The 22,279-nt window shown below is 41.3% G+C and overlaps 1 protein-coding gene across 6 annotated transcripts in view; it reads right to left on the reverse strand.

Moving 5' to 3' along the window:
- The window catches only part of ARHGAP32 (Rho GTPase activating protein 32), a 470,146-nt gene that overhangs the window by 79,561 nt on the left and 368,306 nt on the right, over positions 1-22,279 (reverse strand). For 4 of the 6 annotated variants that reach the window (XM_059719720.1, XM_059719724.1, XM_059719721.1 and 1 more), the window contains 2 exons: positions 18,171-18,252; positions 11,108-11,158 (listed from right to left, as the gene is read on the reverse strand). In XM_059719720.1, the coding sequence (XP_059575703.1) occupies positions 11,108-11,158; positions 18,171-18,252 (133 nt within the window). The remainder of the gene's footprint in view (positions 1-11,107; positions 11,159-18,170; positions 18,253-22,279) is intronic. The other 2 variants (XM_059719723.1, XM_059719722.1) reach the window with 1 other exon arrangement.

A 22,279-nucleotide genomic window follows, 5' to 3' on the forward strand; every position in this document is an offset into this window, starting at 1 on the left:
AAACCATGGAGTCTCACCGCTCCAAGCTTCCTTTATTTCTGGGATTCCTGCATCTGCGTCTCTCAAGCCTTCTAGTTAAAGAACCGAGCTAATTCCAGATCTCTTTGTTCTCCTTCTGGTCCTCCAAGCCCAGACTCAAACCCCCAGCCTGTGGCAAAGAAGTCAGAAAATACAGGCCTTATCTTAGGTGCAGTTATTTTTTTACTCTCTGTTCATGTTCCGATAGCCTACAGATCAACCTTTTCCTGGGTAGACAAGTCCATCTCACTCCATCTCTTTAGCGCAAGAAGCATGAAGCAGTGCACAGTAAGAGATGGCCATAATACATAAGGATACAGATAATGCATTATATATCAAAGTGGAACCCATAAACTATACCTGGAGAAAATCCACAAATGACCACAGTGTGAATATAAATGAATGTAGTTATATTAATATATCCTGCTCTGTAGACATTCCTATAAAACATACCCTTTTTACAGAAATGCATATAATGTGTGTCATTTGTGAAGGGTTTTAAGCTATGCTGGAAAAAAACCTCTTATACTTCAACACAGGTTCCAATGGGATGGGTATACACCAGTATAACTATATTTCTGTGGCTTTACTGCTAACACTGGCCTCACTATCTGGTGTAGGCCCGTATATAATTAGAATAATTATATTTTTCAGAACCCCAGCCACTGGAGCTGCAAAACCGTGGGAACACCCCCATGAACACTTACAGCCCATTGTTTCTCACCATTGGCAAATGTAGGGTTTCTTCTTTTTTACTACTGCCAGAAAACATCCGCATTACTAAAGGATTAAAGGATTAGGAAACAAGAAACAAAAATGCACTGACCCTCTAAGGTGATGTATTCTTAGGAATTTATGTGAAATACTTTAAATTCTTGCTTGTCTTTCACTTGCTAAACCAAGTAGTTATTTATGGATTTTATTTATGTGCCTGGACAGAGTATTTTCAGAGCTGTCACTTAATGCTAAATTCAAAACAGAGATAAATCCAGTACTATGTGCTCAGAACCCCAATGTCTTAGCTGTGAGGAGAGGAAGCATTCAACACTTACCATTTTAACTTAGCTTGATAAGCTACTTTTTAACGCTCATTGGAAACCCTTTCCTTTCAGAGAGCTGACAGTAGCAGTCACGCATGGACACCAGAAGCCTTCTGGTAACCGCTTGACTCTTGCTATCTCTGACTTCCCAGAAAGTTACATTATGGAGCAGCCTTAATTCTGGAAGCCTTACTTGAATGTCAAACTGAAATTGGGAGACTCCTTTGGATGCACAGCTCAATGGACTTCTGAGACTTGAAGTAGGCAGTCATCCTGACAGCCAACGTGTTCAGTGCATCTCTTGACGTTTGACCAAAGTTTGGAGGATAGCGTTCTCCCTGCCCCCCTCCTCTACCTTTATGTGGGCCTAAATAATCGCAAAAATTGCAGAACTGCACAAACTCTCTGGAAGTTAAAGCTCAAAGTTTCCACCCCTCCTGTGATTATCAATGCACAAGATTAAACACAAGTCCTATACAAACAATGGATTTTCCCCAACATTACTTGGCAAGGAAGCGATGAATTTGAAGTTGAAGGACAAACTAAAAATCATTTTTTATTCAGCATAAAGTGGGGTTTCTTCCTCCCCTCCTATTAAGTCTCTAAACAACTTTAAAAATTTTCATTTCTGGGCTCAAACTATTTGACAGAGTCTATTTAAGACTCAACAGCACATTATATAGTGTTGATATAAAAAGGAGGTTTCATTGCACTTGTACTATGGAGAAAACCCAAGCATCTAGGATTGATTCATTCAGGAGATCTTTGTAATTAAGTCTATAGAAAAAAAAAAATGCTTCTCGCACTAGCTATTTCAAACATGAAGAGAACCTCAAAGAATCGAAACAACAGTGCCCGTGTCCAAGGAACTGAGGACGACATTTCAAGAGGATGTCTTTGTCAGTACTGCTACAAGGTTTCACGAAAGCTGCATTTGAAGGGGAAGCAATTATTTCAATGTTTGCTTGAAAACAAAATCTACGTTCCAAATGAGTGCGAAGAATTTTATATTGTATCTCCCCACTGGAACGAACTTTGGTGCACAGTAAATCCATGATGTTATTATATCTATACAGCTGCCACATGCAACTAGAGTCAGTACAGAAAGGAGGTGTCGCACTCATTCTGTTCAAAGGGCAAATTACAAATGTAATTATGGTCTCAGGGACTAGTGCTAGAGCAATGACACCCTTGACTTACAGAGGTTCTCTCACTGATGTCAAAGGAAGTGTTGTTAAATATGGTCTTCATATTGCTGCATTCAGCATCTTTCAGAGGGCTAAAGGGACATAGTACTATTTCTGACCTCCTGTTAATGTGCTATTTCCATATGAATCTTCATCGCTGTGCTATCTGAATGGGGCAACACAGCAAATGCCATACTGGATCAGGTTAGTTATCCTCCAAGTCTAGCATCCTGCCTCTGACTGCGGGCAGAGTGAGATACTTAAGTGTGAGATGCAATAAAATTTGTCTGGAGAAGTCATTAACTCTTAACTCTCATGTTAGCACCTGGAACTCAGCAATGGGGAATGCCACTTTGTTCAACCTTACATATCATTGGACCCCCGCCCCATTCACTACACAGAACACAAGGCTCACTTAAGCAGCCATTTAACATTTTATTTTCTCTTCATTGTTCCATGTGTGAGCCTAAGGCCTGGTTATTGCAAATTATTTAAACACTGCTTTGAAGAAAGAATTATTAATCTCCTTTGGTGTTTTTCTCTGGCACTGATCAGCATAATAGCTGGGTGCTTCATAAACATTCACAACATTTATTTGCACTAAACACCCATATGACAATTGAAAGGTTAACTGCAATACTCTATACTGATGGCTTAGTCCCTTAGGGGTCTCTGACTCATACTGAAGAGGTAGATTTGGTCAAATGAAATGTCAAAATAAATGGCTCCAGCATTTCACCTTAGTGTTGGTAATTCCATTTCTTGCTTGCTTTCCCAATGGACTGCTATTTAGGCAAACCAACATACTTATCCAGTAAGCATCCTCAAATAGCTGTGCCATCCCAATAACCTAGTCAACACACATTTCTGAATTACAAGAGCATAGACTCACCTTTGCTACATTTGGGGACTGGTTTTCATCAGCCCCATTACACAGACAGGGAAATGAGGTGTGGACAAAGCTGTGGTGTGGACAAACTGAGGTGTGGACAAAGCTGAATAGTATCTGCTAGTTTCAGGTGTCCACTTTGGGACGGTTAGGGCTTCTGCGAGGACTTAATATTCCATATTACTTTGTGTGTGAATGGGTGTGTATATAGATACACACACAATATACATATACACATCACAGTTCCTACTGGCTCCAGCTGCAGGTGGAACTACTGAGCGCTTCTGTAAATCAGGCCCCAGGATCTCAAGTATGGCACTAAAGTACACTGAAGAATGCACAAACCTTCTTTTGAAGTGATATCACAGAGCAACTTGGGGTATGTCCACATAAACCAGTGCCATGCGGAGAGCCTAAGGCTAGCTCTGAGCAAACTAGCTTGGGTACTGGAAGCAGTATAGCCACGTTAACCTGTTACCCCATCCAGGATCACTAGCTGTACCAAGAAGCAGGATGGTACGCTGTGCTAATGCAGCTATCCTGCTTCTAGTACCAAAAGCAGGGATGGGATCCAGTTCTCTATAGTGGCATTCACCTCCGGCAGCCCAGGCAGTGCTCAGGGCCTGCTGGCAGGTGTGCAGGAGCGCCCCCAACCTGCTGCTCTTGGCCACTGCAGGCAGTCCGTGTTAACCCCCCACCCCTGCACCAAAGGGCAAATGTGCGTTTTGTTTGCTCCCAAAGTAACCTGCACCACTTACAGAAACTCATGTAGGTTTGACTGATTCCACCTCGGGCTTTTCTGAATGTCTGTTCCTAGCTTAAGTGTCCTCCACAGCCAGCAAGACAAGGGTCCTACAGAGAACACACCCCCTTTATTACACCACGCTGATTCAACCCCACCAAAGGTCCATCCTCTGCACTGAATGAAACGGGGATCTACTGGAAAAAAAACCCAGCACATGATCATGTATATTAAAGACTGTATGGTAATGTATGTACATACACCGTGCTGAATTAAGGTTGAAATAAGCAGACTTTAATTCTGACATCCCCTAACTTTTGACTTAGCAATTTTAATAACATTCTTCTGATGCAGTGTGAGATAGGCTTCTTTGTTTGCAGTGTATTTAATTATTATATTGGCACACCTGCCTAGAAATGAGCTGGCTTGAGCTCTCCATAAAGCCAGACAGCACTGCCCCAGACCTTATGTATACTGTGAATGTGGAACAGATCATGTGCATGGGTACTGTGCACAGACACTCCTGCCGCCTCTGCTGGGTGCTGAGTAGGAGTCTCCATATCACTGTTTCTTGGTCAGCAGTGCAGGGAAGGGACAGGCTGAGACTAACGCTAAGAGCAGGAAGAAGGTTAAATGCCTCCCCACTATTCACAGCAACAACGATACAGCCTGAAGCACCTTCAGTGCTGTGAAGTGTCACTTTATGGACTCCAACAGGCCACTGACACCAGGAAGCCAGGAGGAGGGATGGTGGGGCTGGAGCTGGCATAAATGCACAAGGCGTTCTCTGGAAATTGTCCTCTACTCCACCTGACAGTCTGTGACTCACACATAGGTGTACTTTTTCTAGGCACAGAATTGCTTCACCCCCAAATCCTACTTATTTCATGAGGGTGAGGAACAAATCCCACAATGCCTGGTGGGGTTATGTGGAATAGACTGCAGGAGGACACAGTAACAGGCAGTCCTGGCCCTGGTTCCCTCTTCCTCCTTCCCTTGGTGGAAAATCTCATTGGCGGAGAAGGAGAGACTATGGCTTTTTGACTGCCCACGTTCCTTGATTTACTGTTATGAAGCTGATGGCAAGGCTGGAGTGGAGGTCATCAATGGAAACCAGACATTATAATGTGACAATCACACTGAATCACAGGTTTTTGCTGAAGGCCAAAGAGGGAGATATTCCTCCTTCAGACCATCTCCAGGACAGGCTTTCCCTTGTTTTGTTGTGTTAACCAGTCATCATAAACTTTGGTACGTTTGTCCTTAAAAACTGCCCTTCTCACTGGCTCCGTATCAGCAAGCAAAGAGCTTGAGATTTCCAATCTGATTGCAGCTGATAAATAGGGGAGGACAGCACGCCGAGTAGATTTACTGCTCTTATAAATCCTTGTTGAAACTTGATGAACTGCATATGCACTGCCCAGTGAGTGATTGCAGTTTCTAGAGACGCTGTGGCGTGTGAAGATGTCCTTTTGATAGCGTTTTCAAAGAACAGACGCTAGATGTTTCCCAGGCCCAATCAGCAACACTTTTAATGCATTGTCACAGCACACACCAGAGTCTACAGATCATGCTTTAGATTTTTTCCATACTTTTCTACAAGGAAACCTACAATGTACAGTTTCCTAATATTTCTTCCCAGAATACAAGGTCTGAGAAGCTGGCCTTGCAAGCTCACTCTTTCTGCTAGAATCACTGATGTAAGTGAATAAAGAGTAGATGACAACTAGATATAATAGCACCAGAATATATCAGCACACAGCTCTGGCCCCTTTTTGTTGCTGCAGAAAATGGCAAGTCAAATATGCAGCAGAAAGTGAGAGAAGGAAGGGCCTGGGGAAATGAAATTTGATGGCAAATGTTGCTGCTGTTTCTGAACAAGACTTTCACAAGACATGAATTCAAGAACAAAAAGACAGTCATTGTTTCTTATGAGATACCGGATCTCATGATCATGTTAAGGGCCTAAGCAGTCAAGACGCTGTTGCTGTCCCCCAAGAAATCCTACCCCGTTCATGACAGGCAGTCATTGGAACATGTCACAATAGTAAGTATTACGCTTGGCATTTGGAATAAGCATCATGGATCCCCACAAAAGTCCTCCAGCAAAATTAAGGAAGATGAGACTTGGCATGATTGGTATTTCAAAAGTAATAAATAGCAGCAATATAACGAAGAGGAAGACCAAGGGGAAAAAGAGGCCAAAACAAAATCTTTATTCCAGACTTTCTTTACCCATTTTAAAGGGCAGAAAAGGATAAAAGCTCAATATTAAAACCAAATATTTTGCTGATGACCTGAAAGGTGATGAGATGAAAGCAAAGACAAGAATTTCAGCAGAGGTACAGCTGAGGCGGTGTTAAGCACAGGCAATATTGAGGACACCACAATAGAAAAAGATGCAACTGGGTGAGAAATGATGAGAAACAGTATGTGTCCTTATTCAGCCTTTTACATCAAAGCCCTATAGAAACATTACCAGTCTTAATTAGCTTTCAGATGGAGGAGGAAAAGAAGTATAATGGCAACACTGTAGATAATGGGGCAAACAGGTTGGCATAGGTATTTAGAAGTGGTGGCGATTCATTAAATAACTTCAATATCTGTGGGACATTCCATTACCATATTAATTAAACCTGGGGAAATGCAGTAAATATAATAATTAGGGATTGTGTATAAATACTGTGTAGCAGTGACCTGAATAAATGTGAATCTCAATGCAAAGGGAGGCGAGTGGTACAAAAGTACACATGCTGACGGCAGGTTATCTATAGCTCTGAGCCCCGTGGTACCCACTGTGAGACTCTGCAAGGGATATGACATTAACCCACCATCACTGCACAGCATTGAACTAGCACAGCTAGGACTAAATGCATGCTCTTTTATTCATTTGTTAAAATAAATTTAGATTTTATTCAATGCAGTTAAGGGATTCAGAGGCAACCCTCCCTTGACTTTCAGTGGGACCCACGCTCCTAAATCCTTCATGCCTTTTGCAAAATGTCACCCTTAGTATCTTTTAAACTTTCCTTCCTTTCCTTCCCGCTCCCCAAACAACCTTTAATTCTGCCTCTCCTAACCACTGGAATTGAATTAAGTGCTGGTAAAAATCTGCCATTCTGCCAGCTCCAAAGAACGGGACTGGATTGTCTCATTTTATACAAGCTTCCTCTGCACTGGCCCAGCAGACCTCCGCCCTACCTTGAATGGAGAGCAGCAGGTGACGGGGTGCTCACTTTTTGCATTCATTCAATCCTTGGTCTTTTTTTTTTTGCTGAGGCTGCCAATGGGGTCAACAATTAGCATCAGTTATGGGGCGGGCTTTTCTCTAGTGGAAGCTAGACTGAAGATGATTGACCAGGCATCAGCAAAATGAGCTGACTTGAATAGACTGGGGCCCATGGAGCCCCACACCACCTCCCAGAGCCTGTGATGCCTTCTGGGGTGCAGCACTGGCTCCAGCAGGCCTCTATAGGTCTGGATCAGGCCCTGGGCTGCCTCCCCACACAGATCCAAGCAGGCCTTCTGGCCTGCAGGGCACCCCATAGGTCCAGAAATTTGGCAACAGGGGAACAGCACTTGCTGCCACTGCTTCTCTGCCACCAAATTTTCCGACCCCTGCAGGCCACTTGGCATGGCTCCACGGGCCAGGAGTTGAGTACCCGTGGACTACAATATATCCAAATACAGCTGTCCTTTCTTCTGCTGTTGTGCTTATCTCTAAAAACAGACAAGAGTCCAGATGCCATTTGCAAAAGAGAGAAATGCAAACGTGAGTGATTCATAATGACTGGTGGGGGGATGCTAGAGAAAACCAGATCCGTTCTCTGGTTCCTTAGCTTCCTTGGACTGCTTTAATTTTACCGTATATTTCTCCTGAGAAACTGTTGCAGTGTTGTCATGACAACATCGGTACAGCACAATTGTTCTCAACTAGCACTATGCAACTGGGTACACATCGTGCTCGTTTAAGCGGTTACACCAGACTACAGTATTTAAACCACATTTCTTCTCTCTGCTGTCTAAGCAAGCTCTCTCCACAGTACATGAATAAGCCAGTGTTTGTACCAATCCAAGCTTGTGTTTTTCACACACAAGTGAACACGCTGAAAAAGGAAGCGTGTTTGATATTCAGAGCTCATGCAACTGAAGAGATTTCTGAGCTAACCCGGGATGCAAGGGAAAAACGTCAACACTGCAAACTATGTGATAGGAACCGTATTCTCTCATGTCATTCCACTGACTTCTATAAGATTACTCATGCCTGCATGAAAGAGGATTTTTAGGATATAACGCTTGCTTTTGCAGCTGTCAGAAAGAAAAAGAAAAATAGTATAATCTATTTCCTCTACATCTAGCTTCTGTGATCAAACCTAGGATGTTAGTACAGAGTTATTGCTATCACATACAGTGTTAGACTTTGGATTAGGACATTTAGAGACCAATTGTCCATAACAGCCTCTACCTGAGCTCAGCTGGGACTGGTTCAGAGTCTCTGTAACACAGGCAGAACCTGGCTTTACACTATCCATCTCCAAATCTGCACACAATTAAGGGTGGGAAGGGAAACACAAGGCAAGAGAAAGGACAAACACATTTAATTAAAAAAAGCTCATGGAATAGACAGCTGGAGACCAACAATTTCAATTGCTGAGACATTAACAGAAACAGCACTTCTGAAGTCTAGATTCTGCTCTTCTGTGCTGAGAGGCACAGACTCGGTAGGAAGCCCTTACAGGAGTATGCAGACACTGTTAATTAGCAATATGATTGCAACACATACTCACATATCCAAGCTACTCTCTTATCTAAAGGGCTCGTGTACCAATGACAGTGAAAATATGGTAGCACAGGCTTCAATGTAGAGCGGCCATCCATGTTAGTGCATCCTGGTTCCCAGTTGGACTTGGATAGTCCATGTCAGCCTGTCTGCACTGCTACTGGTACCCAGCTGGCACTGTATCTCGACTGGTCTAAACAAAGATTTATTTTGTCCACTGAAAAAAATATGCTTGTAGCTTTCTAGGGAATTTACAGAATTTTATAAACGGGGATCTAAGCCTGTACAAATAAGAAATACAGTGAATGGTGGCAGTGCAGAAACTCTGCTAAAAGCAGTGGTGTTTAAACAGGGTTATAGCTTTCACCAGTGTTTAAACAGGGTCATACCTGGTCTGCAGCAGGGTCAGGAGCCTAAAGATTTTCAGAGGGATTCATGAAAACAATAGGAGCCTTTGGTGATCAGCAAATTTTAAGAACAGGTTGACATTCCTCCTTCTAGATGCACATAGATCTCTTTCAAGCAAAAGGAAATTATAGGAGCAAAGACATCCCTCTTTACAACTGGCCACGGTTGAAAAAAACCCAAAAACTTCCATTACAAATAAAACGCATGCATAATCTTCCTAAATCATTGGAAACAAGAGAGGTATAACTGGGACCTTTGATGTATAAAAACATTAAAAATAAGAATGACCAATGCATACCACAGATGAACACTTACGCACATCAATGAAGCCGATATATTGGCATCCCATGTACTGTGGCAGCCAAGTTTATAATCTATTTGTTGCAATCCTATGACTCACAAAGGGAAAGGGCTGCCAAAAGAAATTAATTTCACATGAAAACCAAGCAAAGCCATTAACAGGCTGTATACCTTTGAGCAAAAATATTATAATTGATCTAGTATTTGAACTCTTCCCTGTAGTGAAATAGTTTTAAAAGCAGAGAGATCCTGAATGCTGAGCTTTCAGATTGCACGAAATAACCAGAAACGAAGCCATTGCTTGTTTTCATGTTACAAATTGCTGGGAAAAGGGGCAATTATCTGAGGTTAACTGCTGTTGAACCTTAGCAAAAAAAGGCATCTTTGGAGGGTTCAGGGTATGCTTCTTTCCCATAAAGAAATGGAAATGGTTCTTCCTCTGTTTTCTCCAAAGGAAAGTCTTGGATATACGTCCAAAGGAAAGTCTTGGATCTTTTGAGCAGTCAGCACCCCTTATCTTCCAGATTTTGTTTCATGCTGCGTGTTACTGGGGAAAACCCTTCATGAATCCATTTTGTTCTCGTTCCTGCAGTCTGTGGCCCAGTTTAAGCATCCTTTGGTCCTTGGGTTTTGCTACTAAAAATTGAGACTATTTAAGGAAACTAGTCTGTCAAAGATACTGAAACTGAGACAGGAAAAGCGTCCCTCTTTTCCATGGCCCTAGCAGAGGCAGGGGCTTTCTACCTGTTGTTTCACTTCTGAGGCCTTGGTGCTATTCCTTCTTCAGACAAAGCTCGCTACCCTCCGTTTGCTCAATGGTACAGCTCAGCATAGCGGGTCCTCAAAGCTGGCAAAGGGACACAGCACTCACCCATCCTTTCCTCACCTCTCAAAAGGGTCTTGGACCCCCAGAAGGATGTTGCTGTGAGTGGATACTGGGAAGAGGAACCACATATCTATCATTTGCACTCCAGTGCTGGAAAGCACAGCTCTCAGAGAGCAGCAGAGTGGATGCAGGGGGGGGGGAAACCATTTTAAAACCAATGCTGTTTTGAAAATGTCTAGTTTATTTCTAGAATAATGAAACCCAAGAATAAAAAAAAAAATACATCACAGGATGTACAAGGAGCCTCAACATGTATAAGACCTTGAAGATCTTAACTCTCTGGAGAGGGGGGAGAATTGTACTGACATCAGATTATTCATTTGTGCTACAATAGTGCTTTGAGGCCGCAGCTGGGATCAGGACCCAGGTGGTGCGGTGATGGTACTAGTTTCTAGATCAGGACACCTCGCCGATTTTCTCGGGGCTGTGGGTGTCCAGGATGAGTACTATTCTCTATTCCCTTCCTCCCCCTTCCCATTTTTTTAAAATCATTTTTTTCATCATATAGATGTGTTTAAATTGTAATGAATTGCCAGGCCCACATTTAATTCCTTTCCGCCCTGTCTTTAATCCTTCTTTCCTCTTGGTGACACCAATTTTGCTTGCTCATTATTAAAGATGGCATTTTCTCTGCATTTGACTGCAGTTTTTATGCCTAGCCTCTGTGGCACAAAACAGTTAGAATAAGCAATGCCTTTGTTTTCCAGAGTCTGTTTTTTTGTTCAAAAGATCTTAAAGGCAAATTTCACTGTGGCTTCCTTGAACATCCTTCAAAGCATTGCAGCTACAGACTTGCACATGGGTAAAAAGGAAAAGAGAAAGAGAGAAAGAGAAAAAAGAAATAAATGAAAACGTACAAGGGGGGAAGTAGCTCCAAGACGCTGGACGGGCTCCATGGGCAGGGGAGACTGGGGAGGTACAATTAAAAAAAAAAGAAATGGTTAAAGCATGCACCCATTAAAATGGGTCAATTGCAATTAAAGCTTGGCTAGGCGACATGCAGTGCAACCCCATTTATTTACGGATTCAATTAGTATGGATCCAATCCCTGCAAGGTGTTGGAAACCCTTTGAATATGCTTACTTCCCTACTGAAATCAGTGGGAGTTCAAAGGGGTCAGCACATGACATGGGTCTTGATTCAGAAAAAACACTTATGCATGTTTTAACTTTTATTATGTGGGTAACCCCATCCTTATCAAGCAACATGCTGAAGCGCATCATTTCAGGCATAATTTTCAATGGGATTTAATCATGACTTTTAAGGTTAAGCATATACTTAAGTGTTTTTTGAATGACAGCCAGGTTCAGGAGTGTTAACATCTCTGTATAAAGAGGGACAATGCCAACCATTACACAGATCTCTCCAGAAATTACAACATCAAATTTATGAATAAATTTCTTTCTGAACCCAACTAAGTTCCTTGTTAAATGTTATTTTGCTTCATTTCTAATAGTGCTATAGCAAACAGCTGCTTTAACTTACTGCTGAGTCTGTGTATTAAAGCCAATCAACATGTCTGGAGGAAAATGCTAAGCTCTGACAAGAGGGTTTTCTCCATGAGCTCAATGCAGAGGAGCACAGACGTTCCTTTCAATGCATTAACCCCAAGGGCTGATTTTTTTGGATGATGAATTTTAAAAATCCAAAGCCAATAAGAATCCAGAAACAACCTCCCACCAGATTAGATCAGTTCAAATCTGGGGTCTAAACCAAGTTGACATTGTCCTGCTAAAGTCTTATTATGCTCACAAAGCCTGCTGGGCTAGCTCACAAGTGGTGCCCAGAACAGCTAAGAAATGCACATGCAGTGTTTCAAGGATGCTGTGCAATAAAGGAAGACAAATAAAATAAAATAACCCCATGATCATTCATTTAATAACAGGATGCAGGTGTAGGAGAGGGTCCTTTGGTCCTGCAAGCTGCTGACCACTTGCAGCTCCACCCGAATTTCATATGACCTGAGGGGGCATGGCATCTTGGAGGGTCACTCTCTCTGTTTGCCAATACAAGCAGCACATCTTCAGTCTACTCCACAGTGCTACACGTGCCCCTGTTCTCCCCCAATATACATGTACATACAGCTCTACTCCACCATCACACTGAAAATTTGCCTCCTAGATGACTCACTTAAAATACTCAATTTAGATTTAACAGGAATGCTGTGTATTAAATATTGAATAATTAATAATTTTTAAAATCATGGTTAAAGATTCACCAAACCAGTAATTTAATTGCACATATTTTACAAGCAATCCATATTTTTAAAAAAAAAGACTGCCAGGTAGAAGCTATTTCTAGTAGGATCTGACCAGTATTAATAGCCATTTTAAAGAGGGAATCACCATTATAGAAACTGTGTTGCTTGCCCTCTTTGCATTCACATTCAACTACATTATAAAGAAAATATTGCCATTTGTCAACTTAGTGACAGTTCCACTTCACTACAGCTCAATCTCTTGGATATCTGCTATGGTAGTTAACAGGTTTTAACCAATGTCAAAGGTCAGAGGTTTGCACAAAACTAGATGACCAGCGTGCTATTTATTCATCAGTTAACAGTATGCAATAAATATGTGCTCATGACTACCAAATAGTCCTTCAGGCTTATTGCCAATTTGCTTATAATAAAAGTACATTTACCTGTTAAATCTAAATGAAATGAATGCATGGGATACTTTGAGAAGTACTTTTATCAAGTCTGTCCCATTAAGCTGAGCTGATGGGGACATCTATTCTTTTGTCATAAGAAAAACTGTTACTGGAGGGAGTGATAATACAGCCTGCCATTTTTTAAAGAGCTTCACAGCTTTGAAAAAAGGAGAGAAGTTACATTCCAGTTTCTCTTTCCTCGGTTAGCTCAAAATCACATGCTGCAGACTGTTCATATTTATTCCTATTTCCCATATTCACTTTAGGATCCCACAGTTGAAGAGGTGACAATGTTCAAAGACCTTCCAACAAACTGTCAAGCCAAAGTACTCTGGAGACAAGATTTAGGAAGCAGACTTGTGAGAGATGAGTTGCACACAGTTACAAGTTAAATGTTAACAAGAGAGATGTACAACAAGATGTATGGATGAGGTTAAGCACAGCACACATTTTTAAATGACATTTAACTGCTACAGATGATATCAAGGTTATGACATAAAAGTGACCATAGACAACATATATATAGAGAGAGAGAGAGATGATGCCTATAATCATCATGATGCAAAACAGACACACTGGGATGATACAAGCAAATGCACATTCTGTCCAAAACCACACCTACCGAGGTAGACAGTGCTAAAGGAGAAGAATCAGTTCAACTATAAATAAAAGGCACTTCCAAATGGTCCAACTAGGGAAAAATACTAATAATTTTACTCAGCAAAGCAGCAGACTGAAGTTTTATACAGTTTGCTTCTCACCAGGCAGAATATCATCATCTGGAATCCACATATAATCTTTCATCCCAAAGGGTCTCAAAGCTCTTTAAAAGGCTATGCAGACAAAAGTGCTTCCACCTTGTGCTGCACTAAATTTCAGCTACCTCTGGGATGGGGGCGCACACATGGCACACACCAACTCTACATAATAAGTCAGGACAGGAAGCGAAGACAAGAAAACCAAATGACATTTACAGGGAAATGTAGAAAGGAAAACTATAATTACCTGTGTGTTACACGGTTTGTAACACACACAGAGCTGGTTAAGGATATTGGTTAGATGTTTACTTGAAGAATATGGATAATGGTGTACAGCTCGCTGAAAATAATTTGAGGCATGAGTTTGATACCAATTTGAAGGGGAAAATGATACTCAATTAACAACTTTTAACAACTCCTAAAACACCTGTCTGACATTTGTGTCTTCCAAGTATGCAACAATTGAGCCTTCTCCAAAGAAGTTTGTGGAGCCTCACTGCATCATGGCCTGAGATGGCACACTTGCAGAACAAATTTGGAAACTTATTTGAAATTGAAGTTCAATGTTTGTGATAAACGCCCTGGCTTTATTTAAAAGGAAAAAGCTAAATTATTTTAAACAATGCAGAAACCCATACCAGCTATCAGAAGATGAATTTTTTACTGTTATAGTTAAAAAAGTCTATATTTACATATATATCTACACCTGTCACCATCATCACTGTATTGGGATCGAAACTGGTTTAAAAGGTTACGTTGGGTTTTTATGTTGCATGGATCATGAATGATGCCAGCAGCATATTCAGAAATGCTAGTTTTAATTACAAACTTTAATGTCAAATATATTTTAAACCTACTTATGGCCAGAAGTGCTCATCCTTCAAAAATTCAGAATAATTAAATAAAATAGGTCAAGTATTAATGCAAATCCAGTTCCATTCTTATTCATCTCACATCACGGATGTATTTTTTTCTGGTGTTCAAGCACACTTCCTCCGATACGACAGAAACACTATTCCTAAATGCAGAGATTGGACCCAGACCCACTTCTCCTCTTGAACCTTCTACACCTCATTTTCAGCTGAATCTTGCTCATTACTTGTACTTTATTTAAGCATAATATAACATGTTATGGTTCTATTAAAACATTGAAAATCAAGACATAATGATGAATAATAATAAAAAAGCAGGGCAGGAAGTTCTTTGCTTTACATCTGCTTTTCATTACATCACTTAATCCAACCAAATCTATGGACAATTACAAAACACAATCAGTCCTATGTTTGGAAATTCCTTCATGGCAAACTGCTTTATAGTGTAGATACAAAATGTCCTTGTTGTTTTGCACATAATATTCTCAGGGGAAAAAGCTTCACATGCCAATACATATACTTTATAAAGGCCAGATCTAAAATCTTGGGTTGATTAGTGATGTAAGACTCTGTTCAGGTCAAGTAGGGATAAAGCCACTTGAAAGGGTCTCTTTTTCCCCCTGGAACAGCGAATGGCAATATTGAAAATACAGATCAATAAAAACAGCAAAAAAAATCTTATCAAAATTTGAATGTGTTTGGGGGAAAAGGCCTAGAAGCTTGAGCTGTGCATTATAATAGCATGGATAAAACCTGAGCAGGGAAAAGACAGGGATTTCCACAACTGTCTTCTCAACCGGACCTTAGCCGGGGTCGGGAAAAACTGCTGCTGAGGCCAAAACAGGCTGCACTCTACATGCCTTGTTTCTTCAGCTGAGCCAATAACGTGCTGAATTGGTTCTAATCTGAATCCTAATTAACAAGCTGCCTAAACATCTTCTGAACTTTAAACTGATTAAAATCAATCTCTGCTTGCCAAGGCACTTGAAAACGTGCCAAAATACTGGATGTGTTAAGGTAGTCTTTAATTACTATTAACTGCTACTACTGTTTTCCACAAGAAATCTGTCTTATACACTAGAAAGAATGGATGGTCTTCATTTAATAAGAAGCTATTCAGGATTTCATTTCTCTTTACAGCTCAGTGTATGTATGGCCCAGACCATACCATACAAACGCTGCTATGAAGACAGAAAGATTAATTTTGGAGTGGTCTTTTCCATGCTACTTGTACTACCCAAATGTTCCACAAGCTTCAATGAATTTCAGAAGTAAAGGTGGGCATGAAATGAGTAGGTGTGACCCAATTTTACAGAGCACAAGATTAAGTTCAAAGGTATCTACTAATTTTGGGTGCTGATATTTCAGAGAACTTCAAATGATATAGGAATGCCTATGTTCAAAACACAGCTCTCACTGACTTCACGTGCAGCTGTGAGGGCTCCTCAGTATCCAAAGCCAGGCCCCAGTTCTCAAATAGGACTCTCAGAAGATAAGGAAAAAACAGTTAGTGACCACATGTGAATAATTTAGTTAAATAACTGTTCTGGCAACACACAGGAACTCCATGGCAGAAACTGAGACAGAATCCAATTCTGCATGGTGACATTCAATGTCCTTAACGGTGGCACTATCCTTTTCTTGCAATCCTCTACCTCATTCACTCCCCACCCCTTCTAACTTCAGTAATAAATAAGATGGGGGTCCTATGGAAAACAGCCTCCCTCTGCAACCAAGCATGGACACATTCCCAAATTGAAGTGGAAAATATAGCATGTGAGACTGTAATTAAAGACTGAATTGTAAGACAGACACACAGGGGCTGAATTTGGGTTTCATGGTAACTTTAATTCTGGCACTGCAACCTTAGTAATGATGATCTTTTATAATCTTTTAATGTAGATTGTTGCATCTAATAATTTGTATGGAATAACCATTAAAGAACGTTAACAGTGAGACCTAATGACCTGCAGCATCCATTAATGTTTTAATTATAAAAGAGCTTGAGATTTTTACACTAGATTTAAAACAAGCATTTTCCTATGATTGCAAAAGGAAATCACCCCTCCCCCCAGTGTGCCCTTAAAACCAAACAGAATCTATTAATCTATGCTGCTTCATTATCTCTCATTAAGGCTTAGTGAGAAACTACTCATAGCAATTCATGACATTTAATTTAATTGCCTGAGTGTATTTAATAATAAACACTTGCTTGTGATGGTCTTCATCAACACAGCTTTGACCTAGGTCTAAAGTTGCCTTTGTTTACATACTCGGACTGATAAACCATGATCAGAGAAGTGAATTACAGCAGTATTTGGAGATCAAGTTTGAACAATAAGAGGCACGTATTGGATTTACTAAGTACAAACCTGCTGCAGTGACTTGACTCACTAATGAGCTGTGCAACAAAGACAGTAATATACATACCCCATATTTCTGGAAAGGATGAAGGAGTGAGATCATGGTGCTGAGAAAAATATTCCTTCAAACTCCTAAGCTCTTTAAAGGATGCAGTTTAATGCACTGCACCCCTACTTTGCTGTAGCAAGTACTAAAGGACCTTCCTGTGCTCAGGACTTTTAACTGGTAAGGCAAAAGCCCTGAGTAACAAAACAGAATTTGCCCAAATGCATTTTAATTATTAAAATCAAACTCTAGAAGCTCTTCCCATCCCTTTTTATTTCTGTTTTAAAATCAGCATTCTTGGCAGATTAAAGAAAAAGTTTTTAAGCTGGGAGATCTCCCATCCACTCCCCTCCAACCCTTCGTCCCCTCTCATTCACCAACTTACTTGCTAATATCAGATCAGTGCTTCCAAGATGTTTCTCCTGATATACAGACTGAAGTTAGGGTGACCTTTTAAAGTAGGGCACATAACAATCTTAGCACTATTAGGTCCTACAGAAACACAAACACCTGATGTTGCAGGACTTACCCCTATCTTTGGAGAAACTCCTGTATGCAACAGTCTAAATGAGAGGAAGCTGAAGCTCTCTTCTTCCACTTATTTTTTCTTTAATCAGTTCATCCCAATATTAATGGCCCTGAATGCTGCATAACACTAAATATAATGCTATACGAATTCTATACATAATTCTTAACTGTCCCAAAGAAGTAGACAATGGATGGATTTGGGCCCTGTGTTGCAAAACAAGAACCTGTTGTGATTAGGCTCTCCAAGTTCAATTATATCCAACTCCTCCATCCCCAAAGGATTCTACTCTACCAAACTCCCTCCCTGTATCAAAGTTGACACGTTAGTTTTTGGCCCATCTCTACATTCCAGGCAAAGAAAGAAACTACATACTAGACTATACTCTGACAAAGACACCAAAATCAGACATGCTGATGGGAGTATTAGCAGTCACTGAAGGGACTCCAGTGCCTTGGAGGTCTAAAATATTTCAAAACATATATGAGAAGACCACTGACATGAGCTAAGGAAACACGAAAAATGCAGCAAGACGCTCAACAATGAGACCAGGAGTGAGACAGAATGTATGGGTAATTAATGAAGAGAAACACACATTAAGAGAAGTGGAAAAGAAATGATAAAATATGAAGTGTGGGAGAGAGGACTTGACTATCTTTTTGGAGCACCAAAAAGTGTTCTGAATAAAGATGTATGCACATACCTGGTTTTGGCACTGAGTTAGTCACAGATTGAGGAACTTTGTCGTTAATTAGTTCAACACACTCGCTAGGAAAGAATCCCACCTGCAATAAAAAGAAAAGCAGAGGCAGGGCATGAGTGCAATGTAGTAAGGATAGTATGGTTCAGGTTTCAAACACAGCCCATCGTTGTGCCTGTGAAGCCAGGTGTTAGCTTTCCTCTTTTAAGAGCATTTGTATGTTGCTATATACCAGTGGTCAGCAATTTTTCAGGGCTGCAGGCTGGAACAACCCAGCTTAGGTCTGAGGGGGGGCAGCATCCTGACCTGGTCACTGCTGCAGATTTTCCTGCCATTGCTTCTTCCCACCCAACCCCTGCTGCAGTGTGGGTGCAGCTCCCAGCCGCCTGGTGCCAGCACAGGCACAGGTGAATCCCTTTGCTGCTGGAATAACACTAAAGCCCCCCCCACCCCGCCTTCCTACAGCCAACACGCTGCAGAAAATCCCCCAGATTCAGTCCATAAGCCATACATTGCCAATCTCTGCATATGACATTATTCAACATACTAGGAATTGGCATAAAAATATAGCTTTCTTAAAGAGAAGCAACCAAAGTCCACGAGTCAAATATTTCACTCTGTAATGTATGCTGAACTTTGCTACTGAACCACTTTCAAAGCCTGGCTGTTATCTTTACATGGGACACAAATACTTAAGCTTGCAATGAACTATGCATATGTCCACACAGAGAAGAGTTTAAGTTAGTGGTGTTGGACATCTGTGCAGGGTTGAATTTCCCCCACTGTACATACCAGGGAAGAGGCAATACCCATGCAGCTCCTAATATATTTCACTCATTTGAGCCCAATATGTTAGTATATATATTTTCTACAATCAATATTAAGGTTATAAATCCATTCCACTTGTATTGCTTTAAAAATGAAGTGAAATACTGATTCTTCCATTTGTGCATTTTCTGTTGCAGTTGTTTTTACAATCCTCTCTCTTAAAAACCTGCAGCTTCTGCTGTTGTAAGCAAACAAAACCTATCTGAATACACAACCTCAACATACTGCAGTGGTTTTCAAATTTCCTCAAGTCACTTCTGCTGTGGGACCCTATTCCTATCCTAAACAGCCGACAAAGAGCCAAGTGACCCAACCGAGCAAGGTGGCTCCGTCTCCTGGCCTGCTCTGCCATCACCCCTGTCCCTTTGCAGACCCCTGATGAGGCATGGCAGAACCCCAGGAGTCCACAGAGCACAGTTCACAAATAAATGACATATTATATACAAGCCCTTATGCATGCAGCTGGCTTGAAGCAGATGAGTACTCAATGACACTACTCAGGTACTTCAAGTAAGGCACGTGTTGATAGAACCTGATAAAACCCAATATGGTTGTGCTTAAAACAGATTAAATCCAACCTCAACAAAACACTGAGACTAGGCTTAATTAAATATACATAGAGTAAATGGGATTGTCATTCCCAATTTGTGAGTCATAGTTTGTCTAAAAATAAACAAATGCTGGAAGGGAAAAAGAGCGAGGTGGAAAGCAGGATCCAGGGGAATGGGCACCACCAGACCCAGGACACCCGGGTTCAACTCCCAACTCTGCTTTCAGGATTTGACAAATCATGTCAACTTTGTGTCTCGGTTTCCCCTGTCTATAAAACAGGGGCAATACCACACAGCCACCCTTAGAAAGTGGTTTGAGGTCTATGGCTGAAATCTTGATACAAGTATCCGTTTTTAAAGGAGTGCTATTATTCTTGGGGTCATTAATCAAGCTGAAGCAGAAACACTATTCCAGAAACAAATCCCAGAGACCAAATCCTTCCTGGCCTGTATTTACAAATATTGCAATAGTTGTGATCTTCCCTGGATTGCCCCACAGGGACATGACTGCCAAAACCTTACAGCCTGCAGAATGTGCTCGCTCGCTCTCTCTGACAAATCATCACTGAAAATGGAGATGTTGTCATCAGCTTGATTTATAAGGAGATTCTCCGAGTGATAATCTTCAAATGCTAATTGGCAGCATTCTCACACTGACCTTTAAGACTGCATTTTTTTGAATCCCACCTAGGTCAGGAAGGCATTAGCAATTTCCTACATCAGTATAACATAACTGTCCCAGTGGTCTAGAGCGGGGTGGAAGGTGTGGGCAGCATCCACTCCTCCATACTCCTGCCTAGGCGTATGTGTGAAGTGTCCTGGGGACCTCTCATGCATACGCCATGATCCAGAAGGACTGACAGATGCCTACTACAAAGGGCCCCATGAAACCAGTTTTTTGGTTAACTGGATTTCTGGCAGATTTTAAAGCACCTTTTAGTTGATCTACAAAGTTTGGAAGAACGATAACGCAGACAGGCGCTAAAAGTAAATTTTGCAAATTGTGCCCTTTTACTTACTTGGCATCTCCAGTTCTGCTCTCTCTCAAATGAGAATGTTTTCCCCAACTCCAGCTTCATTTTAATCTTTAAATGCACACCTAGTATATCATCATCAAGACAGTGCATCTCCCAAGCACAGAGCTAGAAAATGGCCCATTTGACTCCTTTGGCTGTCCTAGACTAACACAATTGCAAGAATTACAGTAAGCTTACTCTTTCCGTCACTGCATTATATTCCTGTAGCAATGGGGAAGTGTGTAATCTCACTCTATCATATAGTACTCTTGAAGCTACTCTACTCAACACAGTGCATTCACATGCACATATGCACAATACAACCTCTTCAACCTCTGTCCTTGACGTTTAAATTGTAACGAATACAAAACTTAACCTGAAATTCCTCCTGAGCTTGGCTACTTGCAGGATTCTCTCTCTGCAGGACTGGTTGTTCTTCTCTCCATCTTAAAGACTTAAAGAAACCTAGCATTTTATATTTTCTGGGTTGCAGATAATTAAGCTCCTCTGATCTGGGGGCATGGGCACCAGCAGAATAGTACTGATCTGCCAAGGCACGGGGACTCAGAGTCTAGCTCCCTTGCAGCAGCACCTGGTCTAGCTGGAGCACAGCAGTATATTGGTCCCTGTAGCCCCTAAGCACTTCAGCTAATCCCAAACTTTGAAGCTATAAACTCAAATTTGTAAACAACCTGAAAGGGAGGATGAAGATTTAATCAAGGCAATTAGAAGTTCCAAAATTGCAACCAAGTGAGAGCATGGTTTGTATTCTATCAGGGAGTATATCCAAGATCAGCAGTATGTTCTTCATTAGGTTACTCCAATAAAGCCATATTGTTTCTTACAGAAGCATTTCAGATCAATGAGATCGGTTTGGCTGATCTGGCTCAGTCTCGTTATTAATGAAAGACTGGCTCGAGTACTGCCTTTCTGAACGACTGACGCATCAGGCAGGAGAACTTATCTGAGTGCAGTGACACATGGCTTCTGGGACAACTAGCGACAGGCACTCAACCAAGTGTGCCAACCTAACAAAGAGATGGAAGTCCTGATTTCAGCCAGTTTGCTGTACAGCTCATGTGCTTTAATTTAGACACATGAATGCTCTCATTAGACTTTTAACAGGGGAAGGATGGTGACTTGCAAAATTGTTAGTGTGTGAACTCTGGCATGCTGCTCAGCCCCTCTGGGGTCGTAACAGCCATAAACCCATGGCATGGTCTGGGATCTAGAGAACACTAACCTCTCTTCCCTTTTCCTCATTGTTTTACGAGACGATTTTTAATGTGCATGCCTATGACCATCTGTAAAGCCCGTCGTTGCACTTTTCAAAGAAATGCAGGGAAATGGCAGAGATTCCATTAATGTTAATGGAAGTCAGGGGTCTTTCTTCACTTTTTGTTTGGCGTATGTTGAAATCAATATCCATGATCCCAAGCATAACCGAGTGTTGATTTACTATTTCAGTGCTTAACACGCTGTTCACCTTCAGTCAGAAGTCTTGACAGCAAACTCCAAGACATGCACCTGTGGCATTACTTCTAGACATCTTGGAAACCATTTCAAACAACTGTGGTTCTCCAAGCAAGCCATGGTACATATTCAGGATACATCCATCCTGCCAGGTTAGCAACAAATAATAGTAAATGCCAACAACAGGAGAGATTCTCTCACCTGCACTTGTCCCAACAAATTCCTGAATGGATATACTAGTGCT

Source organism: Alligator mississippiensis, chromosome 16 (assembly GCF_030867095.1).
Source record: "Alligator mississippiensis isolate rAllMis1 chromosome 16, rAllMis1, whole genome shotgun sequence".
NCBI lineage: Eukaryota > Metazoa > Chordata > Crocodylia > Alligatoridae > Alligator > Alligator mississippiensis.